General features: G+C 40.6%; 1 protein-coding gene across 1 annotated transcript in view; it reads right to left on the bottom strand.

The window, feature by feature from the left end:
- The window catches only part of FGGY (FGGY carbohydrate kinase domain containing), a 183723-nt gene that overhangs the window by 66346 nt on the left and 92386 nt on the right, over positions 1-24991 (bottom strand). The window contains exon 7 of the mRNA XM_065409589.1: positions 19151-19254. Within this exon, the coding sequence (XP_065265661.1) occupies positions 19151-19254 (104 nt within the window). The remainder of the gene's footprint in view (positions 1-19150; positions 19255-24991) is intronic.

Raw genomic sequence — 24991 nt, 5'->3', positions numbered from 1 at the left:
AACATCACCTCCTTTGGCCAGTTTTACCTCCCTGATGAGGTAGGTTAATATAATTAATTAACCTCATTTTAGTAACCAAATAGTGAGACTGATGCACAGGGAGGTTAAATGACTTGCCCACAGTTACAGAGAGAATCATTGTCAGAGCCACGATTAAAACCCATATGGTTCCTGGCTCACAGGCCACTGCATGATATTTACTGCCACAAGTAGTTGGGGGGTGAGACAAATTTGGACCTATTCACATGGTGAGTTCTAATATGAGGAAGCACGGCCCAAATCTATACTCATTTAAGTGGATTAAACATATTCAGAGAGAATATTGCCCTCTCTCTGTGATGGTTACTTACAGAAGTTCTCTGCTGCTTTTAGAGAACAATTTCTGCCACGTGGCGTTTTAGTTGGGATGGCAGAATTTTTTTATGGAGGAAGCTGCGGCCTTCTCCATGTCTTCCCAAAAAGCACATGCCCACCCATTTATCAAAAATGTTTGGGAAGATTTAAGATATCCCATGGATTTTGATCTGGACAAACTGAAGAAATGGTCTGAAATAAATAGGATGATATTCAATAAGGATAAATGCAAAGTACTCCGCTTAGGAAGGAACACTCAGTTGCACACCTACAAAATGGGAAATGACTGCCTAGGAAGGAGTACTGAAGAAAGGGATCTGGGGGGGGTCCTAGTGGATCACAAGCTAAATATGAGTCAACAGTGTAACACTGTTACAAAAAAAAAAAAAAAAATCACCATTCTGGGAGTGTTGTAAGCAAGACAAGAAGTAATTCTTTTGTTCTACTCCGTGCTGATTAGGCCTTAACTGGAGCATTTTGTCCAGTTCTAGGCCCCACATTTCAGGAAAGATGTGGACAAATTGGAGAAAGTCCAGAGAAGAGCAACATAAATGATTAAAGGTCTAGAAAACATGATCTATGAGGGAAGACTTAAAAAATTGGGCTTGTTTAGTCTGGAGAAGAGAAGACTGAGAGGAGACATGATACAAATTTTCAGGTACATAAAAAGTTGTTACAAGGAGGAGGGAGAAAAATTGTTCTCCTTAACCTCTGAGGATAGGACATGAAGCAATGGGCTTAAATTACAGCAAGGACAGTTTAAGTTGGACATGAGGAAAAACTTCCTGTCTCAGTGGTTAAGCACTGGAATAAATTGCCTAGGGATGTTGGAGAATTTCCGTCATTGAATATTTTTAAGAGCAGGTTAGACAAACACCTGTCAGGGATGGTCTAGATAATACTTAGTCCTGCCATGAGTGCACAGGACTGGACTAGATGACCTCTAGTCATACACTTCTATGATTCTATATTTCTACTCTTCCGGTGAAAGAAGTTCTGCATTTTCTAGCAGGGAGGCTAAAAGAAAAAAGAGTTCTGTCTGGGAAGGTTTAACCTCAGTGTGTTCTCTATACAAGATTATACTAATATGTAAGATATGTAAACATTATAGAGCAATCAGAAACAACTGAAATGATGAATTCAGTTTAACAATATTCAGCTGTGGTACAACTGCCAGAAGGCACTTTTTGTTATGAATAGATCATTTGGATGAGATACAGACCTGATTTCAACCCTGGTGTGCGCTAGGAAAATCAATGTCAAACTATCTGGGATCAGAAGGCATCAGGAGCACATCTGGCAATGCACAAAAATGTTAAAAGGCTATAAAATATATGATGCTATGTAGAACTATGCTATGGTACCAAAGGACCAGCTTAAACAGCACTGGCATGAGATTTATAAAAAGCATGGCTTAAAAAAAAAACCCAAACTCAATTGCAAAAATATATGTGGAAGAAACAAATTACTTACCAATTATAGTTAAAAGCTAACTTGAAACGAATGTAAGTGAATCAGTGGAGTCATTGTCTTTAATCCAAATTAAGCTTGTGTAAATTTTCAACACTGCCATTTGGTACAGACAATAAATGGAGGAGAACACAGACGTCTGCAGCATAGAATCATCTGAGCCTATACCCCATCCATAAAATGAAGTCATGAGGTAAGCAATATAGATTGAGTTTAGCTGGTATTGTTTTGCCAGAACAACCATAATTGACCAGGCATGCACAGATGTTTCCTCCTCAGTTTTATGTAAATGTTACAGTAATTATAGACAAGATAAAATAAAACCGATGAGAGCAGTTTCATAGAAGCATGAATTCCAGCAGAACTTTCCTTTTTAGTTGACTCCATGTGTTGATGGTGTAACCTTACATGAATTCCTTCCCTGACTCTATCTGAAAAGTTGGCTACCACCCGAGAAGTAAATCTTTGTATTAATAGGGTACACTGCGGTATGTGTATCCTTTTCCATTTTCACCACTCCATCCGAACGGGGCCTCTGTGACAAGCTGGCAGAGTTACAGTATCAGGGTCGGATTCTCCTCTCGTTCACAATAGTTTTACAATGGTGTAAAGTCATCAATTTCAGTGGAACTGCTCTTGATTTACATCAGTGTACATGACAGCAGAACTGAGCCCTCAATATACTGTCAGAGCATTTGGCGACATGAACACTTGTTAATGAGGAGCTAGGTCATAAAACCCGTTTGAAATTTTTTCACCTATCAGCTTTTACAGACGGTGGTACAGAATAATAGCTGCCGTTGTTAGGGTAAGGTACATAAGTAACAAGATCCAAGATATTTAGTGAGAGTAGACAGAAAGAACAGCACTGTAATCAATCACCAAGTAATACATGCTATCTACACTTCTGGTCTTTGATCTTTGACAAGTCAACTACACGCATTGACTAGTGTGTTGTCTGCTAACTTTCAAGTCTATGCCTTACTAGAGGTTGAGAATATTAATCTTCATTCAACCCAAGGCTTTAATACTGATGGGTAAGATCTTATTTTAGTAATCATTCTATTATTTTGCTGCTCCTCGCCAAATGTAGCCAAGTGAACACACCTCCATGACAAAGAATGAATGAAGATCAGTTAAAAAAAAAAAAAGAGGGAGAGAGAGAATTCAGAGGTAACTCAGAGCCTTTCATCTCTAGGTCTCTGGTTTGAATCCAGCTCATGTTATTAGCTATTGAATATTATGATTTGGTGACTTTTCAATGGCCTATATTAATTTTGGTGGACTCAGTCTAGTTCACAGATGTCCACGCTGCAATTGCCAAAGAGAGGCCAAGAGCTAAATGGGCACAAAAACTGAACTACCTTTCAATCCTAGAGGCAATTCTCCAAGGCCAAGTTAAAGAGAACTAAACTAACCTTGTACATTTTTTTTAATCACATCAATAATTTCTACAATAAAATGTAATGGAGTTCAAATTGCAGCCTGATGCAAAAGATTTAAAAAAAAAAAAATCAATTAACATACGGCAGCTCAGACATGTACTCGAAAGAAAGGGAAAACATTCACTGCAATCTTTGTTACAGGTGTGTATATTTTCAACATTGCAAATCCTGTAATGTGTACAGCGCTGATATTTTTGTTTGATTATATTCTCCGCAAAGCATGGGCTCTGTGGCAATCGTTGGCTTGTTACATAGCTGTACAGTTTTTGTGGTGTCAAATCACACACCATTCTATGGCTATCCACAGCAACTGAGCTGCATTGCAATGATACTGGAACCAAGCCTGCAACCATTTGTGCTTGTGAGTAACTATAAACGAGTAGCCCCATTCAGGTTACGGAAGTCAATGGGAATTTGCTTGAATTAGGAAAGAGTAAAAATAGAGTAAGGACCAAAGGATTTGGCCTAAAGACATTTGTACGAAAACAGGAACTCTGACTATTCCTCTGATGCTGTTGTTATTCCCCAAATCCTCTATGACAGCAAAACTTGTGGCTATGGCAATTGTAAGAATTGGGGATAGACCGACATCGTGACATTCGGATCAGGAGTAAGTTTGGAATCTAAAGATTCCCCACATCTGGGGCTTGGATCTAGTGTTCCAATTCAGACTCTCCTCTAATTATAATGTCCCAGAGAGAGAACTGTCAGGCAGAAGTAGATGAGCTCTTAAAGGTTCCTGTTTGTAAATATCCTGAACGCCAGCACTTACAGGAACAGAAACAAAAAATAAATGATATGTATGCAGAACTATTTATAATTTTCTAAGTTTTCCATGAAGCATTAACTGCTCTTCCAGCAATAATCCTAAACAGGGTGTATGATTAATGCCTAAGTAATAATATTCTTGATTGTCTCAGCTCTGCAAATGTTTCAGGTGAGTTATTATGAAATGGACCGATGTGCTGTACAGTTTGGCCTTATATCTAACACGAGTTAATTACCGGAAAAGTTTATCAAAATTATTAAACATTTCCACTACGAAGTGTTCATTAAAAACTAAATAAGGAAAGGTATTTTAACACTAGTTTTATGATCATGATTAAACTATTATTAACATTTAACAAAGCATAAGATTTACCTAATGGAAGGTATGTCTACCTTTACTTAGACTGTATTTTTTAATGGGGGAAGGGATGTAGAGGAAAATCAGTCTAGGCCAATATTTTCAAACTTGGGGGCCAGATTTTCAACTGGTGTGTACATGATCTGATTGAGACCAGCCGAGGATCTGGGCCAGACCCCATACTTAGACACTTAAGTGATTGGTCTGATTTTCAGAGATGCCAAGAACCCCTAGTTACCATTAACATCTAGGTTCAGAATTTCAGAACCCCAACCCAGCTACTCTGGTGCCCAAATATGGATTTAGGTGCCTAACTTTAGGAACCTGAGTTTGAAAATGTTGTCCCTACTGTTTGAGACTCTATAATTAGAAGTGCCACTGATTGTCTGTACAGCTAAAAAAGGCACCTTTTCAAGTCTGGAAAAGAGAGTGCCTGGACATGGGAAAAGGGTGGAATTTGTCTGCCTTGAATGCTTCTATCCTTTACTTCTTGAATGTAGAGGAGCAAGAGAATACTGGAGGACATAACTCCTGCAGTAGGAGATTTGCCTGAATGAAGAGTGCAGCACCAGCCGTTTAATGTAGGCTTTCAAAAATTAGGAAATTGGTGTGAAGCTACCAAAAGGATCCCTGAGTACACAGCTCCATGGTGGACAACCACAGCCACACTGGGAACATTTCATTTAGCTGCAACCACACTAAATATTCACTGCATTAAATATGTAACCAAGGTCTTAATAAGCCCTTTTTAAAAAAAAAAAAAAAAAGGAACCTGGCTGTTGACATTTTAAAAACAGCTCAACTACAATTGTTCAAAAAACATCTTCATGCTGAACATTTTGAATACAGAAAAATAAAAGGGTTTAGCAGTAAAGCAACCCCTTTATTTAATTTAAATTTAACTATATGATTCAATGCAAGATATATCAGGCTTGGTATTCCCTTGTATCAACAGGGGGAAATGTAGGAGGTGACAGGCAGTGTTTGTGCAGCCATCCAGCCGGGAGTTCTGCCAGGGAAGGACAGCTTTCAGTTGCAGTCGGGGGAACCCATCTGGCAGAGGCTGCTTTGGGGATATAGTAAGTTATTGTATCCCTTGGTGACCTGGCAATGCTCTGCCGACTTTTCAGACTACATTGGCCAACTCCAGTTTCTCCAGCAGAGTCTGAGGCGTGGGTGCCTGGTGCCGCACAATATCACTCCTGGGGAGAGATTTTCCATCACCTGAGATGGACAGCCCCGCATTATACTGGTGACCAGCATCTCTCAAGGGTGAAGCTATCTACCCAATATTTAAAAACTACACACAGTAATTAAAACAAGTCAGTGTTATTTAATAGAGCAATATATTGAAATCTTTATTTGTATTTGCTTATTTTTCATTGTTACTCTGTAATATTAGCTTCCTGACTATTGCATTTTACAGCACTGACAGAGCCTGCCCGCGAGAGACTTGTCAGATATTTAAAATATTACAACCAACTGACTTTTGCCTTTTCCCATTATGCCTGTTTCCTACACTTCTACTCTGGCCTCTTTTCAATGTTGCCTGAATGTTAAATCCATCTTGAGCATGGGTGTGGGCAGGCAGACACCAGGTACAGCACGGCATATAATTATTTTCTTTTTATTCCCAAAGGCCAAGGCTTCTTATGGCAATTGACAAAAAAAAAAAAAAAAAGTTTTAATCTGTTAAATTGTTTTCTGAGTTAAAAAAATAGTAAATTCCTAATGGATTCAGAAGCTTTTTGCTAAGCACTTAAGCACCCTCAGTACGGCATTGATTTATTTTATCGTTTTATTTAATGAAATGTCTGGATACAGATTAACCTTTTTTTTTTTTTTTTAATCATATTTACTGTGTCGCCTGCCTTGAAATGGGAACTACGAGTGCTTTGATAAATGGACTGAAAGGTTGTCTGGTTACACAATAGCTTCTAAGAGCCTAGTGGTGTCCTCAGCTGAAATGCTATTTTGTCCAGTTCTAAAGCAATACTGCTTAGTGACTCACAAGAGAGAACTCCCACCCCTGCCACTCATTGCAATAGCTCATTGGGGATATTGGGCCTCAGTAGAACTACACACCAATTTGTATCACCCCCTTATTTTTACTCCTCTTCCATTGTCACAAAACCACTGTTCTTTATGCAGATTGTAACCCTTAGACAGACACTAATGTGTCCCAAAGTTAAAGTATAATCTTAAAAACGGCACATTTCATGACTATAATCAGTTAAATTCCTGGGAGTTCATCATAAACATAGACTAATTCCTCTTAACATTTCCAACTAACTAAAAAGCCAAAAAATTCAAACCTGAAAGTCAGGTAGGGAATTTGAGTATCAGAAAAAAAGGAAGAAACTTACTTACTATCATACAGGTCTGTCTCATCTTACGCTGGGGTTACGTTCCACGGTCAGCGCGTAAAGCAAAAACCGCGTATAGTCAAAATTACATTGAGTGTAATGGCGGGCGGAATCGCCCGCACTACAGGAACAGTATTTAAATTGTTATTTTTCTCTTTTTTTTGTTTTTGTTTTTGCCAACCGTGTAAAACTGAATTCGCGCATGTTAAATGCACGTAAGATGCGACAGACCTGTACTGACTTCAATTCAAATGCAGAACAATGGCAGTGTCTCAAAAGAACATTGGGGTATGTACTTTTAACTCTAAACCTTTTACCTCAGATTGTAACTCCTAGAAACTTACCCAGGCTACGTCTACACTGAAAAAAAAAAAAAAGTATATTCTTCATTCAGGTTAAAATAGCCGTAACAACACAGTATCATGGCTTTTAAGTTGAGTTTGCAGCTCAAGTTAAAACCTATAGGGCAGCCTGAGGTTGTACTTGAGCTGCTAACCCAAATTAAAAGCCATGATACCGTATCTTCACTGCTAATTTAAACAGAATTAACTAATGCAGTTTAGCTAAAGTGAGTTAAGAACACACTTTTTGTGTGTGCAATGCAGACACAACCAAAGAGCAGACTATCAGCAGCACCATGCCCCTTCTAGACCTCACGGAGGCCTCTCCATTGGTCTAGGGATAAGGGAGGAGTAGAGGCTGAATGGCTGGGCTTCAGTGTGTGTGTCTTGTACACCTTGGGAAATCTGTGTGGCTGGAGTGAGGAACAAAGAAGTTAGCAGAACCCCAGGTTATCTCATCTTTTCCACAGACCCCTCCCCATCTAGGGTTCTGGGGCAGCCCCAGACGGGAACAGTCCTGGTCAGCCTGGCTGCAGTGGAGATGTGTTGCCTGAAAGCTGGGGTGTGATGCCAGGGCCCAGAGCCAACACAGAGACACAGGGCCTCCGTAGGTTCGTCTACACAGCAAGTGGCAGCCCGCAGCTGCAAGACTCAGAGCCCAGGTTGGCAGACCTGGGCTCGCACTACAGCTGCGTCGACGTTGTGGCTCAGTCTGGAGCTCTGTCTCTGAAGCCTAGGGGGCAGGATGGGCCTCAGAGCCCAAGCTCCAGACTGAGCTGCAACGTCTACATAATTATTTTTAGTGCCATAGAGCAAGCCCTGTAAGCCCAAGTCTGTCAACGCGGGCTCTGAGCCCCGTTGGGTTATCCTGTCCCATATCCCTTCCTGAAAGTTATGCCATAGAAGCTGGCCTTCTGCTACCAAATGTCTTTATAGTTCCTCCAGGTAGGGCCAAAGCCTGAGGTCCTTACTCAGACCTGTCGTCAGATCAGATAGACACCCAGAGAATGGCGAAACTCCTGCATGAACTGGAGTTGAGCTGCTGGATAAAGTGCCCTGAAAATTTAGCTCTCAGAAGGAAAAAGAAATCCAAAAAGTTACAACATTAAAATAAACACTTCCCCCGTGTCAACACTGTGACTCATATCATCCTTTATAATGGCCTAATCCTGTGAGGGGCTGAACACCCATGACTTTTACTGAGAAACATACCAAGAATCTCGCTCAGAATTGGGGCTGGTTTATTTTCTTCAGCCTGCATGAACGTCCCATGTACCTTCTGATTGTACAGTGGAGTACAGTTCAAAAGATTTATTTCCCCTTTTTACCAGTAGGTAAGGCATCAGTGGTTTGAGCCGGTACTCCCTCTATTTGTAATGGGGAATGTCACTAGTACCAGCAATATCTCACCTGCTGGTAACAGGAAACTTCAACTGCACCCCCTAGGTGTTACTGGAAGTGGATTTACAGTACACAGGATGTGCCATCTCACGCTGTGTTTTAAACATGCTGTTATTTGAAAAATTAAAAGGGCAAAATACCGAGTGCTTTATTCAGTGTTTACTTGCTCCTTACTTACTGAGACAAACTCCCAGCGACTGCATAAACACAGAGGGGACCTCAGGATTTCACCCACAGTTATAAACAATGAGCTCAGAGTAAACTGTGATTCTCAGGCACACGGAGAGAAAGGCAGCAGCTAATGCGTCACTGTACTTTGCTCACACAACTATTGTACATTCTCCCTAATTAATTCTGCCCCAACTAGTGCTTCCCCCACCCCCACTCGTATTTGTAGAGGGAAGAAGAAACTCAGATAAACAACTGTTGCTTCATCAAGGGCTGCGTGAGACAGGATGGAGAACGAAAGTCCTTTGTGGTAAACCTGCTGCCCATGTGTCAATGGAGTCTTCCTGAATTTAGTGGTTTGCTGCTGTTTATAGAAATTAAAAATTTATCATTTGTATAGTACTGTGGCCCAGACAGTCCTTAATACTTTGCACTTACTGTATATAGTACCTTTCATTCCAGGATCTCAAACCACTTCGCAGACAATTAATTCAACTTCCCAGCACTCCTGAGACATAAGTATTGCCAGTGGGGCTGGAACAATTTGTATAGTGGGGGGTGCTGGGAGCCATTGAACCAAACTGTAAACTCTGTATAGGATGGAAATCACTTCAAGCCAGGCGGTGCGGCAGCAGCACCCCCAACATCTCTAGTTCCTGCCTAGTTCCTGCACCTATAGTTTTGCTATACCTATTAGTGCTCAAATTCGAAATCATGTATTTGTATTACTGTAGCAAAGGCAGTCTTGAAATCCTCTTCAAATGCCTTCTCTTCACAACTCCAGAACCCTAACTGACCCCTCCCAAGCCTCTTATCTCCCCCTTTTCTGTTAGGAAAACAGGATTAGAGGGGCAATGATACATTAAAGAAGAGGCACTAATCTTACAGCTGTGTATTCTCCTGCTTTTTGCTTTTTTCCATTTCTTTATTGTCATCACTCTTTCTCCCCATATCTTACACTTCCATTCTTTATTTATCTCCATACCATTTTCAGTTATTCATCTACTCTTGTTCTCTTTCTGTCTTATTCCATTCTCCCCCTCTCTCTGCCCTATCTCTTTCCATTCTCCTCTCCCCTTACCCAATGTGCCTGCCCCTCAGTGTTCTGGCTGTCCTCTTCTTAGTCTCCTTGGTCCTCGTCTTCACCAGGGTGCTATGATCGCATACCCTGCGGGTGCAATCTGAGCACTCCTTTCCATTTTCCAGGCAGGCAAACGGAGGTACAGAAGAAGGATAAGTGATTTGACAAGATCATAGAGTAAGCTGGTGACATGGTCATAAACTAAACCCAGGAGTTCTGTCTGAAAGTTCTATATTGTAGCCACTATATCTTACCACTGAGTTGCAAACATTGCAATTTGAAAGAGTTTAAATCCCACCAACACCAACATTTTTTTCATTGAAAATTAAAAACAAATAATTTAAAAAGAATCCATTAGACTGTCTTGAGTCAAGAAGTCATCTGAGCAAAGTATGTTTCAGCTGTACTCTAGCCACTTCATTACAGTTTAATTCAGGGTCAAAGGAGTTAATAGTAGGGTCAGCATAACCTCTTCTCTTCTCTCCACCAGGAATAAAAGTGAATTGTTTAATAATCACCTACCCAGTCACATGGACAGAGAAGACCAGCCAGGTAGAAGGACAGTCAAACACTCACAAATTGGCTTGTAACCAGAAGGAAATCCTGTACCCAGTTTTATTAGGGGCAGATTATTCTGCTAAGAAGCTGGGATTTTATCTACACCGTGGGTCTCAGGCGAATCGATTTTTCTAAATCAGGAGAAGAGTAACAAAATTGGATACTTTGAGTTTAGTTGAAATTTTGTACCTGTCAAATCTGATCGTTCAAAAATATATTAAAAAGGAAACAAAGGAAAATCACCTTAAAAACACTATTAAAAAGGAAGCTAAAATTCTGGCTTGTATCCTCTAAAGAAAGGAATTTCATAGTGAATGGTTAGATCTTCAGTATATCAAGTTACAATGGGATACCCTCATTAATTATGTGCTTTGGTGAACCTAGACAGGAGAAGTTTGATGTTTAAAGTGTGAATGTTCATTCTTTACCTTTGGATTTAGGCCAGAACTAATGTTATTTTAATGTAATTTCTATACGGGATAATGCAGTGATGCTGCAAGAAAATGCCAACAGAAACAGATTCTCAAAGCTCAAACACCCTTACAACACAGTCCAGCACATAGCAGCAATCTGATTTACATTCTCCTCTCATCCCCTCCCTTCTCAAACACCTCCCCGCCACCGTTTGCTCCAAACCTAAGGAAACTATAGTTACAAAATGATGTCTCAAAGTGCTATCCTCTAGACTCTCAGTGGTCTCACCTTGGCAGGATAAGAAGTGGAGTCTCTTTGGAGTGAGGGAGGAGTCTTGCAGGGAAAAGCCCTACAAACAACAAGCTGTGTAGGAAGCCTCAGCCTAAAGCATATGTTTGTAGCCCTGAAGTTAAAAAAGAAAGGAAATGCCCAGGAAAGAGATGCGTTTTGGACACAGAGTCAGACCTTGTCCATACTTCATTGTGTTAGAAATTTAACACATATGATGTTCAATACAATTTGCCCTTAATGTGGACAAGGATTGTCATGTTTAAACACATGCTTGCTGGTCATGGTTAATGGGGGGGGGCGCATGTGTCATTGCCCCTGGAGGGTGGAAGGTAGGTGGCATTTGTAAATCTAAAGAGACAAACATTTAAAAAGTCACTAAACTCTTCTGTGCCTCAGTTTCCCACCTATAAAATTGGAATAAATCTCACCTCTCTTACATAGAAGAGCTATGAGGCTTAATTCATTCATTACTATAAAGTTCCTTGAGATACCTCGGATAGATGGTATTGCAAAAATACATAATATTATATATCAGACATCCCAATATACAGCTTTACGTCACACAAGGGTAGCTTGCAGTCAATCACAGAATGAAAATCACTGCGTCTGATGGAATCTTCAAAGCAAAGCATTTTCACTGATATCAATGACACGGCTGAAGAGTATTAGTCTTAGTCCAGTTTTAGAGTGGATTATTTTCCAAAGCATTTACTCTGTCCATATCTGTACCATGACTCTCACTTTGAATTCTAATGGCCCATTCACAAAAGGGAAGGGGAGCTGACAGTGGAGTTTTCCGGAAATGTTATTAGGCATTATCTACTTATATACAATACAGTTATTATACTGCTTTCAATTGTATTCTCATGCATAGGTGGAGTTCTGGCCAAGTGCTGGGAGTAAAACCTGGATTTCAGTGACAGGTGAGCTAAATTGGAACTTCCCACTCTCTCAATCCAAGATATACCCGAGCTGAATTATGTCTGGCCATGAGCAAAGGAACCTTGCTTCTAACAAAAACTTTAACAACTAATTTACCCAGAGAGCCTTCCTTTCATCTCTGCCAGGCTGTAGGAGAGGCTGGGAGGCAAGCTGAAGTAAACATTACACAGGCTCGGCACTGCTGGCTCTAAAGTAAACTCTTCGACTTCCTATTTACATTTCAGGATCTTAAGCTTTGCGGTTTTCTAGCTCTGCAAGTAAGTGCTTGGGGTTTGGGAGGCAGCCTGCATATGATCTCCAAGCCTCACCAATAGCTTGCTAGCCTTTATTAAGAAAATAAAATAGGGTAAAAAAAACCACAACAATCTTTTTATACATCCCTCCAGTGAAAATATTTCACTTCTCACCAAAAATATCAGACAAATTAACGCCAACAATGGGGAAGTGGAGAAGGATCCTCTTGCCGAGAGAGGGGGGAAAAAGTTTCATGAAAGAAAATAAATAAGAGAAACAGTTGAGGAGTTGTGTTCTTTTTTTTTTTTTTTAAGTATGTAGAAATGTAACCCCTGTAAGGCCACGTGCTGAACAGGAATAGTACCATGGCATCCAAATACGCTCTGTGACCTTTTCCAGCTGCAGCGCCTGAGTCATAGGTACAGCAAGGATGGGCAACCTCTAACAGGGTGGTAAAATAAATATGGTTTTCATTTCATGCAGCCTTCCCTGAATGTAAAATGTCTTCATTAGCTGGGAAGTCAGCATTGTGACTGCTGCCAAATGCAATATATAAAGCAGCAGAACTGAACTGAACGAGGACAGATTAAGGGAGAAGTTCCTGTGCTACTGATTTATTTCCCTCACTCAAAAGACACTAGCTTTATGATTCATATTCAGAGGAGAGGCCTTTTAGCAGAGAAGAATATTAAAAAGCAAGGAGGGGTGGAGGTTTATTGGGTGGATGCTCTCGGTTTCAGAGCTCCTTTCAAACCTTTTCCAAGCTGCTTTGGTTTCAATAGCTTTGCTTTTGTTTTTAATTTTTACTGCACTCTCCCGTCCTGTCCCCTCGCCTTCTCAGCACCTCTCCTCTGGTTAGAAGGACAAATTGTTGCCTTTGCTAAATGCTGGACCGCAGCCAGCTGGCACCCAGATTCACTGCCCAAGGCTTCAGGCCCTGTCCCCTCAGAGACTGCACATTTCATTGCAGTGATAGGAGTGCAGCAGAGACTGAAGAGTGAAAGGTTGAAATCTGGCGCGCAGTCCATAGATCCACTTGCCAGAAAGGAATTGCCTAGTGCCACCCGGCTAGATTAATTAGAGCTGGCAAGTTGAGCGCAATGCTTTTTGATTCCTGCAAGTTTTCCTCTTGGAGACAGTTTCAAGCAGCTGAGGAGTCCCTTTGTAGTAACTATTCAAAAGTCTGCTGCTTTAACAACGTGGCATGTTCTGAAGAGGAGGCTCTCGTATGAGAGCCAAAATACACTGAATCCACTTGCTGGTCTGGCTCCCACTGAGATTACAGAGATCAGGCTACAAGAACACTTTGAGCCAGCGTGTCTCTGCAGTCTCCACCCCAGGATGTACTGCAAAGGACACGTACTGTGCATGCTCTGGGGCTGGAAATGTGCTTTAGACTCTATTTGTGTGAACAAAGCTGGCAGCTTGAGTGCATATTGTGGAGCAAAGCAGCTCTATTGTGTTTCACAGTTGTCATGAGAATCAGATGAACAAATTTAGAATAAGCTAATCGGACTGAAGTTCCTTTAACAGAAGACGACAAAGAATAGCCCTGCTTGGTAAAAATAAGCATAGGAAATTACTTTAAAATAGTCCATAGTAAATGATGGGACAGCTTCGGCTATCTCCCATTTTACTATGTACATAGCTGCTCAACGACATCTCAAGAGAAACTGACTCTCATATCCCTGATGGGAGATGGTCTCACAAGACAGAAAAGAAGAATCCCCCAAGGGATAAATTATTGCAGATTATTCAGGACTAAAGTTGCCAAATTACTGAAGTCAGGCTGTACACTGCACACACATACTACCCCTGCAAAACAGGTTCTTTTGTGTGTGCACAAGTCAGGTGACTCAGTACCTAACTACCCACATGTGTGCGCTCCATTTACTCACATTTACAGTGGAGTCAAAACGGACATAGGAGTAACAGAGAGGCAAAAAGAGAGAAAAATCCATCTGATCCAGAAAGGAAACTTCTTGACCGTCACAAATGAGAAGCATTGTCTCCAGAGGAGCCAACACAAAGGGGACAGGAAGTGACAAAAATATCATGGGGGTTGAGTCACCTAAGGTAGGGAAATTAAAGAAATCCTGAATAGGGACACCCTACCTTGTGTATTCAGGATTCAACCTGCCAGAAAATTCAGATCTCCCCCACCCCACATTAAGATGAATTAGAGGCCAGAAAATGCCTCCCACTAAAAATCTCTCTGGAAACTCTCTTTGGCTGTGAATCCACAAAGATGTGCATAGTGGAATGGCTGTTTTGGGAAGTAGGGAAGGCAGAACACTGCTCTCTGGCCAAACTTAGCGCAAAACAAAAAGGTACAAATCGCCTATATATATTTTATGAGCAGGGCTGTTTTATGTAAATATCTCAAGACCTTCAGTTAGTACATACACATGGCGCATATTCTGTATTCATGGGACTTCTGGCCACATGGGAACACTATTAAAAATGATAGTGAATAGTTTTGAAGATTTCAAGTTTGTAGCATCTTTTCTCTGTACGGCTTTTGAATAAATTTGTCTGACTGTACATAGCCCAACCAGTTCTATGACAATAATGAGATACTTTCCCCTGTAAATTATATTGAAAATAGGTGCTATTATTATTTATAGGAGTACTTGTGGCATTTCATGAAGTTGATGGATTTCCACTCCATACGGCTAAATGCAGTGCCTTGCATAATGACAGGTTTCAGAGTAGCAGCCGTGTTAGTGGATACAGACTAACACGGCTGCTACTCTGAAACCTATTATTATTTATATAGCAGTGGTGACAGACGCCCCAGCCAGGACTGGGGTCCCATTGTATTGGCACTGTAGAAACAGACATGAAGATGTGGTCTCTATCCCAAATAGCTTACCATCTAAGAAACAATTTACTTCAAGGAAAAGGTTGTTTACTTATTTATTTAAATGAATTTGGTGCTCATGAAAAATGCTAGTTGGACAGCTCTGGAGACTGCATTACTCTTATCCACTGGACAGAGGCAGCAGCTGTTCAAGCCTCCTCTCATAGCCCTGCTGTGAAGAACATGGGAAATAGTCATAAAAATAAATAAATATATGTGTGCTTTTGTTTATTTGATTACCATTGCACTGATGGCCACCAAGGAGTAAAGAGTTAATTCAGTCCTGGTTTTACATGTCTACAGGAAGGCAGGCAATGGCTTTAGATAACCCCAGTAACCAGTACTTAAGGGGAAAATACAGGTGTCAATCCCTACAAAGTCTACCCCTGACAATGTTGGGGCTTCAGGGGGAATGACTGCAACAAGGGACTTTTGGAACTATTCAAATCCTGAGCCCCAGATGACAAAGGGGAAGAGGCAGTATCTGGAGGAAAGCCAACAATACTCCATTTCCCCGTATGTGTAGCCTTTTGTTGTTTTTCTGATTGCTATGTTCCTACAAATAAATATATAGTATTTTGAATTGAAGAAGCTGTCCTGGGACACTGCAGTTGCTGAAGGGAAGTCTCTTGTGGGTGGCAAAACCTGCCAGGCCTGCTAAGAAAACATGATTGGAGAACAGGGGAGCTGTAGCCTGGGGACCTGGTCTGAAAGTGGGTGAATTGTGGGAATCCACCCCGAGAGAAGTGCAGGCGCTCTGTCACTTGAAAGGGGTGGGGAGCCAATCAGGAGCCATGAGGCTGCTGCCTATCACACCTTTTGGGGAAGGACTTTCTGTGGTCTGTGTCCACAGTGAGCCATGGGTAATGAGGTGCAAGGTGGTTATAGCTGCTGCTGGGTGGCAACAAGGAAGTGTCTCTACCTAACAATTCTGAGTTCAACACCTGCTGGGCCTTACAGGTAGCCACAGAGACAGATGAAAAGTACAGCTAATCCTGTAACCAGGACACCAGGCAATGAGTGGCAACCCTGAAATGAAGAAACCACCTCTGAAGCTAAGAGGATAACTCATTTGCCATACCAACTGAGAATGGGCTTCTGCTTAGATTTACTTTCAGAGTAGGCAGCTGAGGGTTGTGTGATGTGGATAATTGTCCAGACTGGCCAAAAACTTCTTTTACAAAGGCCACAGACCAGACTTTAAATGATAGTGACTTTTGGTGACTACTAACCTAGAACTGGATTTGAACCAATCCACTAATTAGTTATGAAACTCTCTTTGGCCCATTGCTTGAGCCATCCAAGTCTCTTAGTGGAAACAGTCTTACAAAGTGGCCTGGGAGTCTGAATGCCCAAGAAAAGCAGTAGTTAATTCCAAAAATGAAACCCCATTTGAAAAAAAAAATGGGAATTTTACCACGAATGAAACTATTATATCCGTCAGAAAAATTATGTTCAACATTTTAAAATATCAAAGGCATGATTAGCAAAGTCTTTTGTTCAAATTCTTTAGATTCCTTGAGGTAATGAAAACTGGGTCATGGAGCTTCTCAGTAAGTTTAAAGTAAATGCCCTTCGCAAGCAATATCTAATTCTGTGACTCATGGAGCATTCAGCCTAGATAATGGCAATACTATATCCATACACATATACCACCAAAAGCACTCAAAGAAAAAAATAATAGTCCAGTAGATAATTTTGAACAGTTTCCTGTAAGAGGCCTGAAAGAAATCCACTGCCCAACTGCTGCACTTTAACCCTGCTTTCTGTTTTCTGAATTCCTCCTGACAGTTGGCTCTTTCGTTCGCCAGAACCACAACAAAGGACGGCGTTGAGTTTCCACACAGACCATTCTCTCTCTCTCTCTCTCTCTCTTCTCTGATCATCTCACAAAGGTATTATTGTTGCTGGCTCACTGGGGCTCCATGCACCTGAGGCAGATCAAAGGCACTTTATAATGCCAGCCTGACCACACAGGTCTCTCTCCCACTGCATTAAATTAAACCTGATGATTAATCTCTATTGCCTTGAGGGTCCCTCAGTACAAAGAGAGAGACAGAAAAAATATATTTCTAACAAAACATGAGTATAATAAACTTCCATATTATAGCTCAAATTAAAAAAAGGTACAGCTAATTTCAACCAACTGCAGCTGAATATACGTCTCATTAAAAACACACACAATGCCCTATGTGCTCTATATTCACTTGGTACAATATAAGCAGATAGAGATAAAGGACACTTAAACCAAAGGCCTCCCATAGATTTGATCCAGAACAGCTTAGAATTTGCTTGTTGTCTGTTGATTGGAAATTGTGGTGCCTTTAAAATTGAAAAAAAACCCAACAACGCCACAACAAAACCCTAAAACCAAAACAAACACCTGGGAGAAGGGGGGAAATAAATACGTAGTAAATGCTGAGTTGTTACATTTAAATGAAAACCAGTTTAAGTTTTTCCGAGAACCACAAAAAATGCCTATCCCCAAGTTAGGGCTCAAGCCATTAAGGGCCCCTTACTTTCATCAAGGAGTATCTTACTCTGTGAATACTTCACTGGAACTACGCTCACAGAGTAGAGTACTATTCTATGGTAGATCAATTAGGGCTTGTCTATACTAGAAAATTCTGCCGCTTTAACTCTATTGCTATGGTTAAAATGGCAACCCTCCTTCCCTGATTCCACCCCCAGTGTGGATGTAGTTATACCAGTATACAAGTTTGGAAAGCAAAATAAGATCTATTTTGGCACCTGTATATCACTATAACTGCATCTCCCAAGGCTTATACCTATATAACTATATCAATAAAAAAAACCCCACACCCCTAACCAACACCGTGATCCCAGTATAGCTTTTCAGGTGTAGACCAGGGCTAAGGATGGTGGGATTTTAGGCCTAAAATCCTGATTTAACAAGGAATTTAAACATGTGCTTAAGTACATAATTAAATCCCATTGACTTCAAGTATCTGCTAAATGCTTTGGCTTAATAGGGACAAGATTACTGGCATGCTTAAAATTAAGCACATACTTAAGTCCTTTGCTGAACTGGGGCATAACTGACAAGGTCACTGTCTTATTAACATGCTGCTGTCATGGCCTATTCCATGAATACACAGTATGAGGACAAGCTATAGGCACCTCTATTAAGTGTAGTAACGACATTATTTAACAGTAGCTCCCTCTTTTCACAATCGGAGATGCCTTTCCTTGACAGCAAAACCTCTACCATCCCCGCCCCAATTTGCTCATTTGGGAAAAATCCAAGTTATAATCAGTCTAAATTTAAGAGCATAATGAGTTTTAAATAAAAAATATGGCAGAAAAGGGTACTTATCTAAATGGAATAGCTTTCAGACTCATACATTTTAATTAGGTATAAATTTCCAAATCAGACACTAAATTTTAATTGCAAGCTAAGGAAAAGCTTTTTCGTTAATTCACTGGGAAAAATTAACAAAGCAAAAATTGCTTATCAGGGTTTTTTTGAAGTCATCATACATATCATAATTCTATATAGATCATTGCAGCTCTCAGAGGGAGATGGATTTATATTGATTGAGTGAGGAGGTGGGGGAGAAGGGCTGCTGGAGAACACACACTACTTCTCTGAAGACACTACTCAGGAACACATTAGTGACATGCTTGTCATGGATAACTCAAATTCAGAGTCTTCAGCTCCGATTTCACGCTGCTCTCTTTAAGCTTCTGCAGCATTGTGTTAGACTTTGCTTTAGCACTTCATGTCAGGGTTTTTCCCCCAGTACTGATTTCCACTACTATGTAGGGTGACCAGATGTCCTGTTTTTAAAAGGACAGTCCCGTTTTTGGGGACTTTTTCTTATATAGGCGCCTATTACCCCCTACTCCCTGTCCCGTTTTTTCACAGTTGCTATCTGGTCATCCTACTACTATGAAAGCTCCTGGTTGCTAGCAAATGCATAATATGTAATTAAAGTCTGAAAGTAAAGATAAAGAACACACCAGCGTAACAAAAAGAAAGGGGGGGGGGGTGATGGGAAAATAAAGTGTAATTTCTCTTCAGAGACATTAGCTACTATATAAAACTATCACGGTGACTATGTAGCCAACCTACCCCCATGTGACAGGAAGATGTTCCACAGATCACAGCAAGCCGGGACATAACTGGTTGATGTTCACAGGGCAGGTTATATCCTTTCACATCTGCTCCAATCACTCCTATTAAAAAAAATTGTATCTTAAAAAACAACCCAACCTTCCATAAAACAGGGTTGTTTCGTATTTGAATGGTTGCAAAGGATCCCACACTGCTCATAGGGCAGACAAGTGTCACAATTAGAAAGGGCTATTCCAGTCTGGTGACTGTGGATACTGCTTTATTGACCACATAAGGATGTTCCAAATGTATGGGGCATTACACAGATTAATTACTCTCCTCTATACCCATTATTATTATTTTATTGATATTCCAGCAGAGCCAGGAGGCCTCAACAGTAATCATGGCCCCATTGTACCAGCATCATACAAATGTGTAGAAAAAGACAGCCCCTGTACTGAAGAGTTTACAGTTTCAATAGCCAAAATAGAGAAAAGATGAAAAAACAAAAGGAAATATCACCATCATCCCTGTTTTACAGATGAAGAACTGAAATGCAAAGAGACTAAGTGACTTGCCTAAGGTCATACAGGAAGTCTGTGCAAGAGCTGGGAATTTAACTCTAATCTCCTGAATCGCAGGCAAGTGCCTTAATGTTTTCTTGCTTTATCCCCCCACTGTGGCATCTACTGTCTGACTGCCATGCAGGGTATTTGCGTGTGTACCTCCCAATAGCACTGATCAAAGCCTAGGCACATTTGAAAATCCTGCTAGGTACCAATCTGCATCTTCAGGCACCTAAATATCTTTAAAAACCTGACCCTAAATCCTTGTGTACACATAGTGTAATGCAGAATCCGATTTGAACCAAGAAATATACAAGTGGCAGACGAGGCCGAGATTATGTCTGGTATTCTGTATACATATGGGATTCATTTATTTGTACAGATAAACAGAATCCTTAAAAAGTTGGTGCTACCTATCATGCTTTATTTTTTACCTGCCAGACAGTGACATGCCCCACTACACATTAAGGATTTTGTATAGTTTAGTCTAACAGGTAGTTTCCTGAACTAAGAAGTACTATAGTTAGAACTACTAGAGGGCATTCAAAAGACTATCCGCTCACTACAGCATACAAATCTACCCAGGTGTGACTTGTCAGTGCAACAGGTAGACATTTATTTGTATGTCTCCCATAATATTACTAAGTCTCATGGTTCAATAACTGTTAAACATTAAGAAAATGTCTATCACTTCAGCAGAAATCTTGGCTCTATTGACGTCAGTAGGAATTTTCCTATTCATTGCAGTGGGGCCAGAATGTCACCCTTAGTGTTTATGCCAACTTTACTGTCAGTGAGTTCTCGAAAAGTCCTATTTGTGATTGACTGAAGTGAGATAACATTAATTATAGCATATTATAATTATAATGAATAAAAAACATTAAATATAACTACAGTTGCCAACCCTCTAGGATTGGCCTGGAGTCTCCAGGAATTAAAGATTATGTCATGTGATGAAATCTCCAGGAATACATCCAACCAAATTTGGCAACCCTAATTACAACATAGAATTATAATGAAGATCAAGCCATTTAATTCAGTTCTTAGGACAATTTAAGGGCTGTTATAAATAGTTTTTACGTTTATTTTTGTCAGAATCTGTAGTATACTGGTACACAGGGGCGGCTCTAGCTTTTTTGCCACCCCAAGCACGGCAGGCAGGCTGCCTTCGGCGGCTTGCCTGTGGGAGGTCCGCCGGTCCCGCGGCTTCGGCGTACCCACCGCCGAATTGCAGCCAAATCCGCGGGACCGGCGGACCTCCTGCAGGCATGCCGCCGAAGGCTGCCTGACTGCCGCCCTCGCAGGGACCAGCAGGGCACCGCCCGCGGCTTGCCGCCCCAGGCACGCGCTTGGAGCGCTGGTGCCTGGACCCGCCGCTGCTGGTACAGCCTCATAGGATACACAATTTCTTTTGTGAAGGTCCCCAAAGGACAGACTTAAGACAGCAAACTTTAGTAGCATACAAAACAATATGAGTATCAAATGGCAGGAAACACTTAGCAGTCCTAATTTCAGTTCTTTTTCCACAGTAACGAAGTATTTCAGATACTGTACAATAAGAGATCTACAATGCTGGAGCCTGTTTTAATGGAGCAGATAGTTTATTCCAGCTTTTTGAGGTCACAGCCTCAAGAGCCAGACCTCCCATACTCAGTTTTAACTCTAGGCACTTTAAAATTAATAGACTAGGTCGAATGAAGGGCATATATCTATTCAGCTTCCAGTTTTCAGCTTTTTAGTAACAGATTTCAGATGCACTAGCTTGGAAGCTACTCAAGACCTCTGTAGCAGTAAATATCAAATAACTCTTCATCTCCTTCCTACCCCACTCTCAGACTTCAAAGCTGTCATAGATTCCAGAGCTCAGAACATCCAAAAATATTTTATACCTAGCCAAATGCAGAAATGGACGGTGTGTCAAAATTTACTAGCTATGAAAACTAAATCTCCACCATGTCACTGTGGTTCAGTCTGCATGCTGAGAAAGTGCTGTTTTTACTCTTCTATCTTTGAGGACCATTTTTGATACACTCAGAATAATGTATTTCAATGGAACAATTATGACATCCAAGGGAAATTAATGTACAACTGGTTAATCTAGAGCAGTGGTTCTCAAACTCTTGTACTGGTGACCCCTTTCACATAGCAAGCCTCTGAGTGTGACCCCCCCCTTATAAATTAAAAACACTTTAAAATATATTTAACACCATCATAAATGCTGGAGGCAAAGCAGGATTTGGGGTGGAGGCTGACAGCTCGTGATCCCCCATGTAATAACCTCGCGACCCCGAGGGGTCCCGACCCCGAGTTTGAGAACTCCCAATCTAAAGCATGCAGGTGTTCTAGGGCATATCCTCTATACACTATGTGTATAGACTACATTATGACAAAACGGGGAAAATGCCCAAAACATGTGACATCACATTTTTAATACATGGCAACTTTTCATTAACTAGAGCAGTTAATTATTCTCAATATTTCTTGGTTTAAATTTACCATGTCGCAGATGTTTTCTCTCTTCTCCCTGAATTTTCTTTCCTCTGTATATTTTTCGTCAATAGTTTTTCTACTTTTAAAATAATGGCTGCATTATCTGACACCATCCTTTTTTCCCTCATTTTCATTAGAATTTATTTTCAGTGGAAACCTTCAATTTCCTTCTTGTTTTCTTATTTCCTCTCCTCTCCACCACTATTTTTCCTTAGGCTCTTTCAGTTTTATTTCCTGAACTTTATGATTAAAGAAGATGGAAAGAAGGGGTGGAAGGGAAGCAGGAGTTCTCACTCCACCATGGAGAAAGGAGAGCTGTCCTTCTGCATTACACAGATCGCCCTCTGCTCTGGTTACCCTCTTCTCACGTGCACTTTCTCACGTGCACTCTTATCCTCGCCCTCTCTTCCCCGTTCTCCCCTCTGCACTCTCTCTCTTCAGTCCAAATCTTTCTTATTTCATCTTCTTCTCTACCAGCCCCATATTTGGCAACCCCTCCCAGAGCAGATTTACATCTCTCAGATTCTCTCCTCCTACAACCTCCTTTCAGATCTCCTAGATGTGCACTCAATTTGTCCTAGTGTTGCAGTGACTCTCCTTGCTACTGCCCTGCATCAGCCTTCCTCTACCATAGAGAGACACCCCTTTTCCAAGCCATCGCCTTTGTAACAGTGCTGCCTGTACAGCACCGGGGAAAACATACAGAGAGATCCATGTGACTGGTTCTCCAGCCCCTAAGCAGTCAAACGTCACCCACTATGTGCAGAGCCATAGCAGGGAATCTGTGACTGGTAGAGCTCCTTTATGGGAATATGGAGGCATTGTGGAAAATGGTGTCTGGACTGAAAATTCTAAGATATGAAAAGTTATTTCCCATCCACATTTATTCACTGATATGCCATGTGACTGGCAGTGTAGATAACAAGAGCTGTTCATTCCTCTGTATAGGAATTGGCACTATGTCATCAGGCCAGCTTTCAGTATATTTTCCCCCCCACACATAATCAATATCTTGTTGATTTCAAAGGATCACTTAATACTGGAAAGGCTGGACCTTTAGTGCAGTTTTGTTAAGATTCAAACTTCAAACTATAAAGAGGTTGGGTGCAGCAAATTATTCTCCATGTTTAAATAAATGCATTAGTTTAACATATACAATATGAAGTATGAAGAGATGATGAAGAGAAGGAGAAAGTCACTGGCTAAAGGTTCATGATTTAAGCCTTACAAAGGCCTTCGGTGATACATGTTTACAGCATAAAATCAAAGTGTATATTTTATGTCCTAAAAGAAAGGATATTTTGTTACACAAGTCTATATTTTATTTAGTGAATGGTATACATTTTAATAAACCTAAGCAAATGGAATGTAAAAAAAATGAGATTACAGGCCTGACTTTGAAAAGCAGTCTCTAATTTTGCTGGCACAATTTTGCTTATATTTAGGGCCAAATTTTTGATCCACCCTAGCCTGGGCCTCCATTTTCAAAAGCACAAAATTGCAAGGGCAAGTAACCATTTTGCACACAGTTTTATGCACCCTTAATACATCTCACTTAGCCAGTAAGGCACTGATTTCCACGACCTTTAGGCATTTAAGTGGCTTAAACTCTAGGTGCTAATGATTGTGGGGACGGAAAAAATCACCTACATTTATTGCACTGACAACTTGAGCTTCCAAAAATGCCATCCCAGTTTCTGAAAATCTGACCCTTATTGTTTTGTAGCATTGTAGCATGAAAACTGCAAGGGTAAAAGCATGTGTGTTTCCATGAAAATTAGGTCCGTTGGAGTGTTTTGAAGTGTTGAAATTTGTGTACCAAATATTCATCTACCTCCCCAAAAATAAGATGTGGAAATATTTCTCACAGTTCAATATGAATTTGTTTATAAGATAGTTCTTAGCAATGTGATTCAATGTGAGGTTATACATTATCATGTATATTCTACAACATGAGTACGTTAAGTCCTTCTACTGAAAAATATGCTGATTTTCCCTGACTTTTTTTTAAAAACACCCACCCACGCACACAGTGAGACCAACTGGTTTCCTAGCCAGAGTACAAATGCTCTGATTAAATGATTAAATATGGTCAATACAAACTATAATAATATGTACAGTATATGGATAATCTAGGAGAAACAACCATTGGAAATCATAAAAAATGTTAAAATAGTACCTTCCATTTACTAAATATTAATTTAGTACTTTTTAGTTTTGACCAGTGTATTTAATAAACTATCAGAAAATGAGAGAAGTCCACAAACTAGAGAGGCAGTAAAAAGAACAGGAGTACTTGTGGCACCTTAGAGACTAACAAATTTATTAGAGCATAAGCTTTCGTGGGCTACAGCCCACTTCTTTGGATGCATAGAATGGAACATATATTGAGGAGATATATATACACACACATACAGAGAGCATGAACAGGTGGGAGTTGTCTTACCAACTCTGAGAGGCCAATTATTTTTGCGGATACAGACTAACACGGCTGCTACTCTGAAACCTGTCATTAGAGAGGCAGTGTGGTTCAGTGCATGGGGCACCAGACTAGGATTAGATTTAGGACACCTAGATTCTGTTCCTAGCTCTGCCACTGATTTGCTGTGTGACCTTGGACAAGATGCTTCACCTCTCTGTGCCTTTGTTTCCCCAACCAACACTTTGTGTGTTTTTTGTGTAGTTAGAATGCAAGCTCTTTGGAAGACTTTCTCTCTATGGGTCTTCACAGCACCTGGCATGATAGAGCCCCAATTTCTGTTAGATTTCTAGATGCTATGCTAGTACAAACAAGTAATAACAC

This window comes from Emys orbicularis, chromosome 8, assembly GCF_028017835.1.
Source record: "Emys orbicularis isolate rEmyOrb1 chromosome 8, rEmyOrb1.hap1, whole genome shotgun sequence".
NCBI lineage: Eukaryota > Metazoa > Chordata > Testudines > Emydidae > Emys > Emys orbicularis.
The sequence above is the reverse complement of the archived record's forward strand: the minus strand, read 5'-3'. Positions and strand labels throughout refer to the sequence as shown.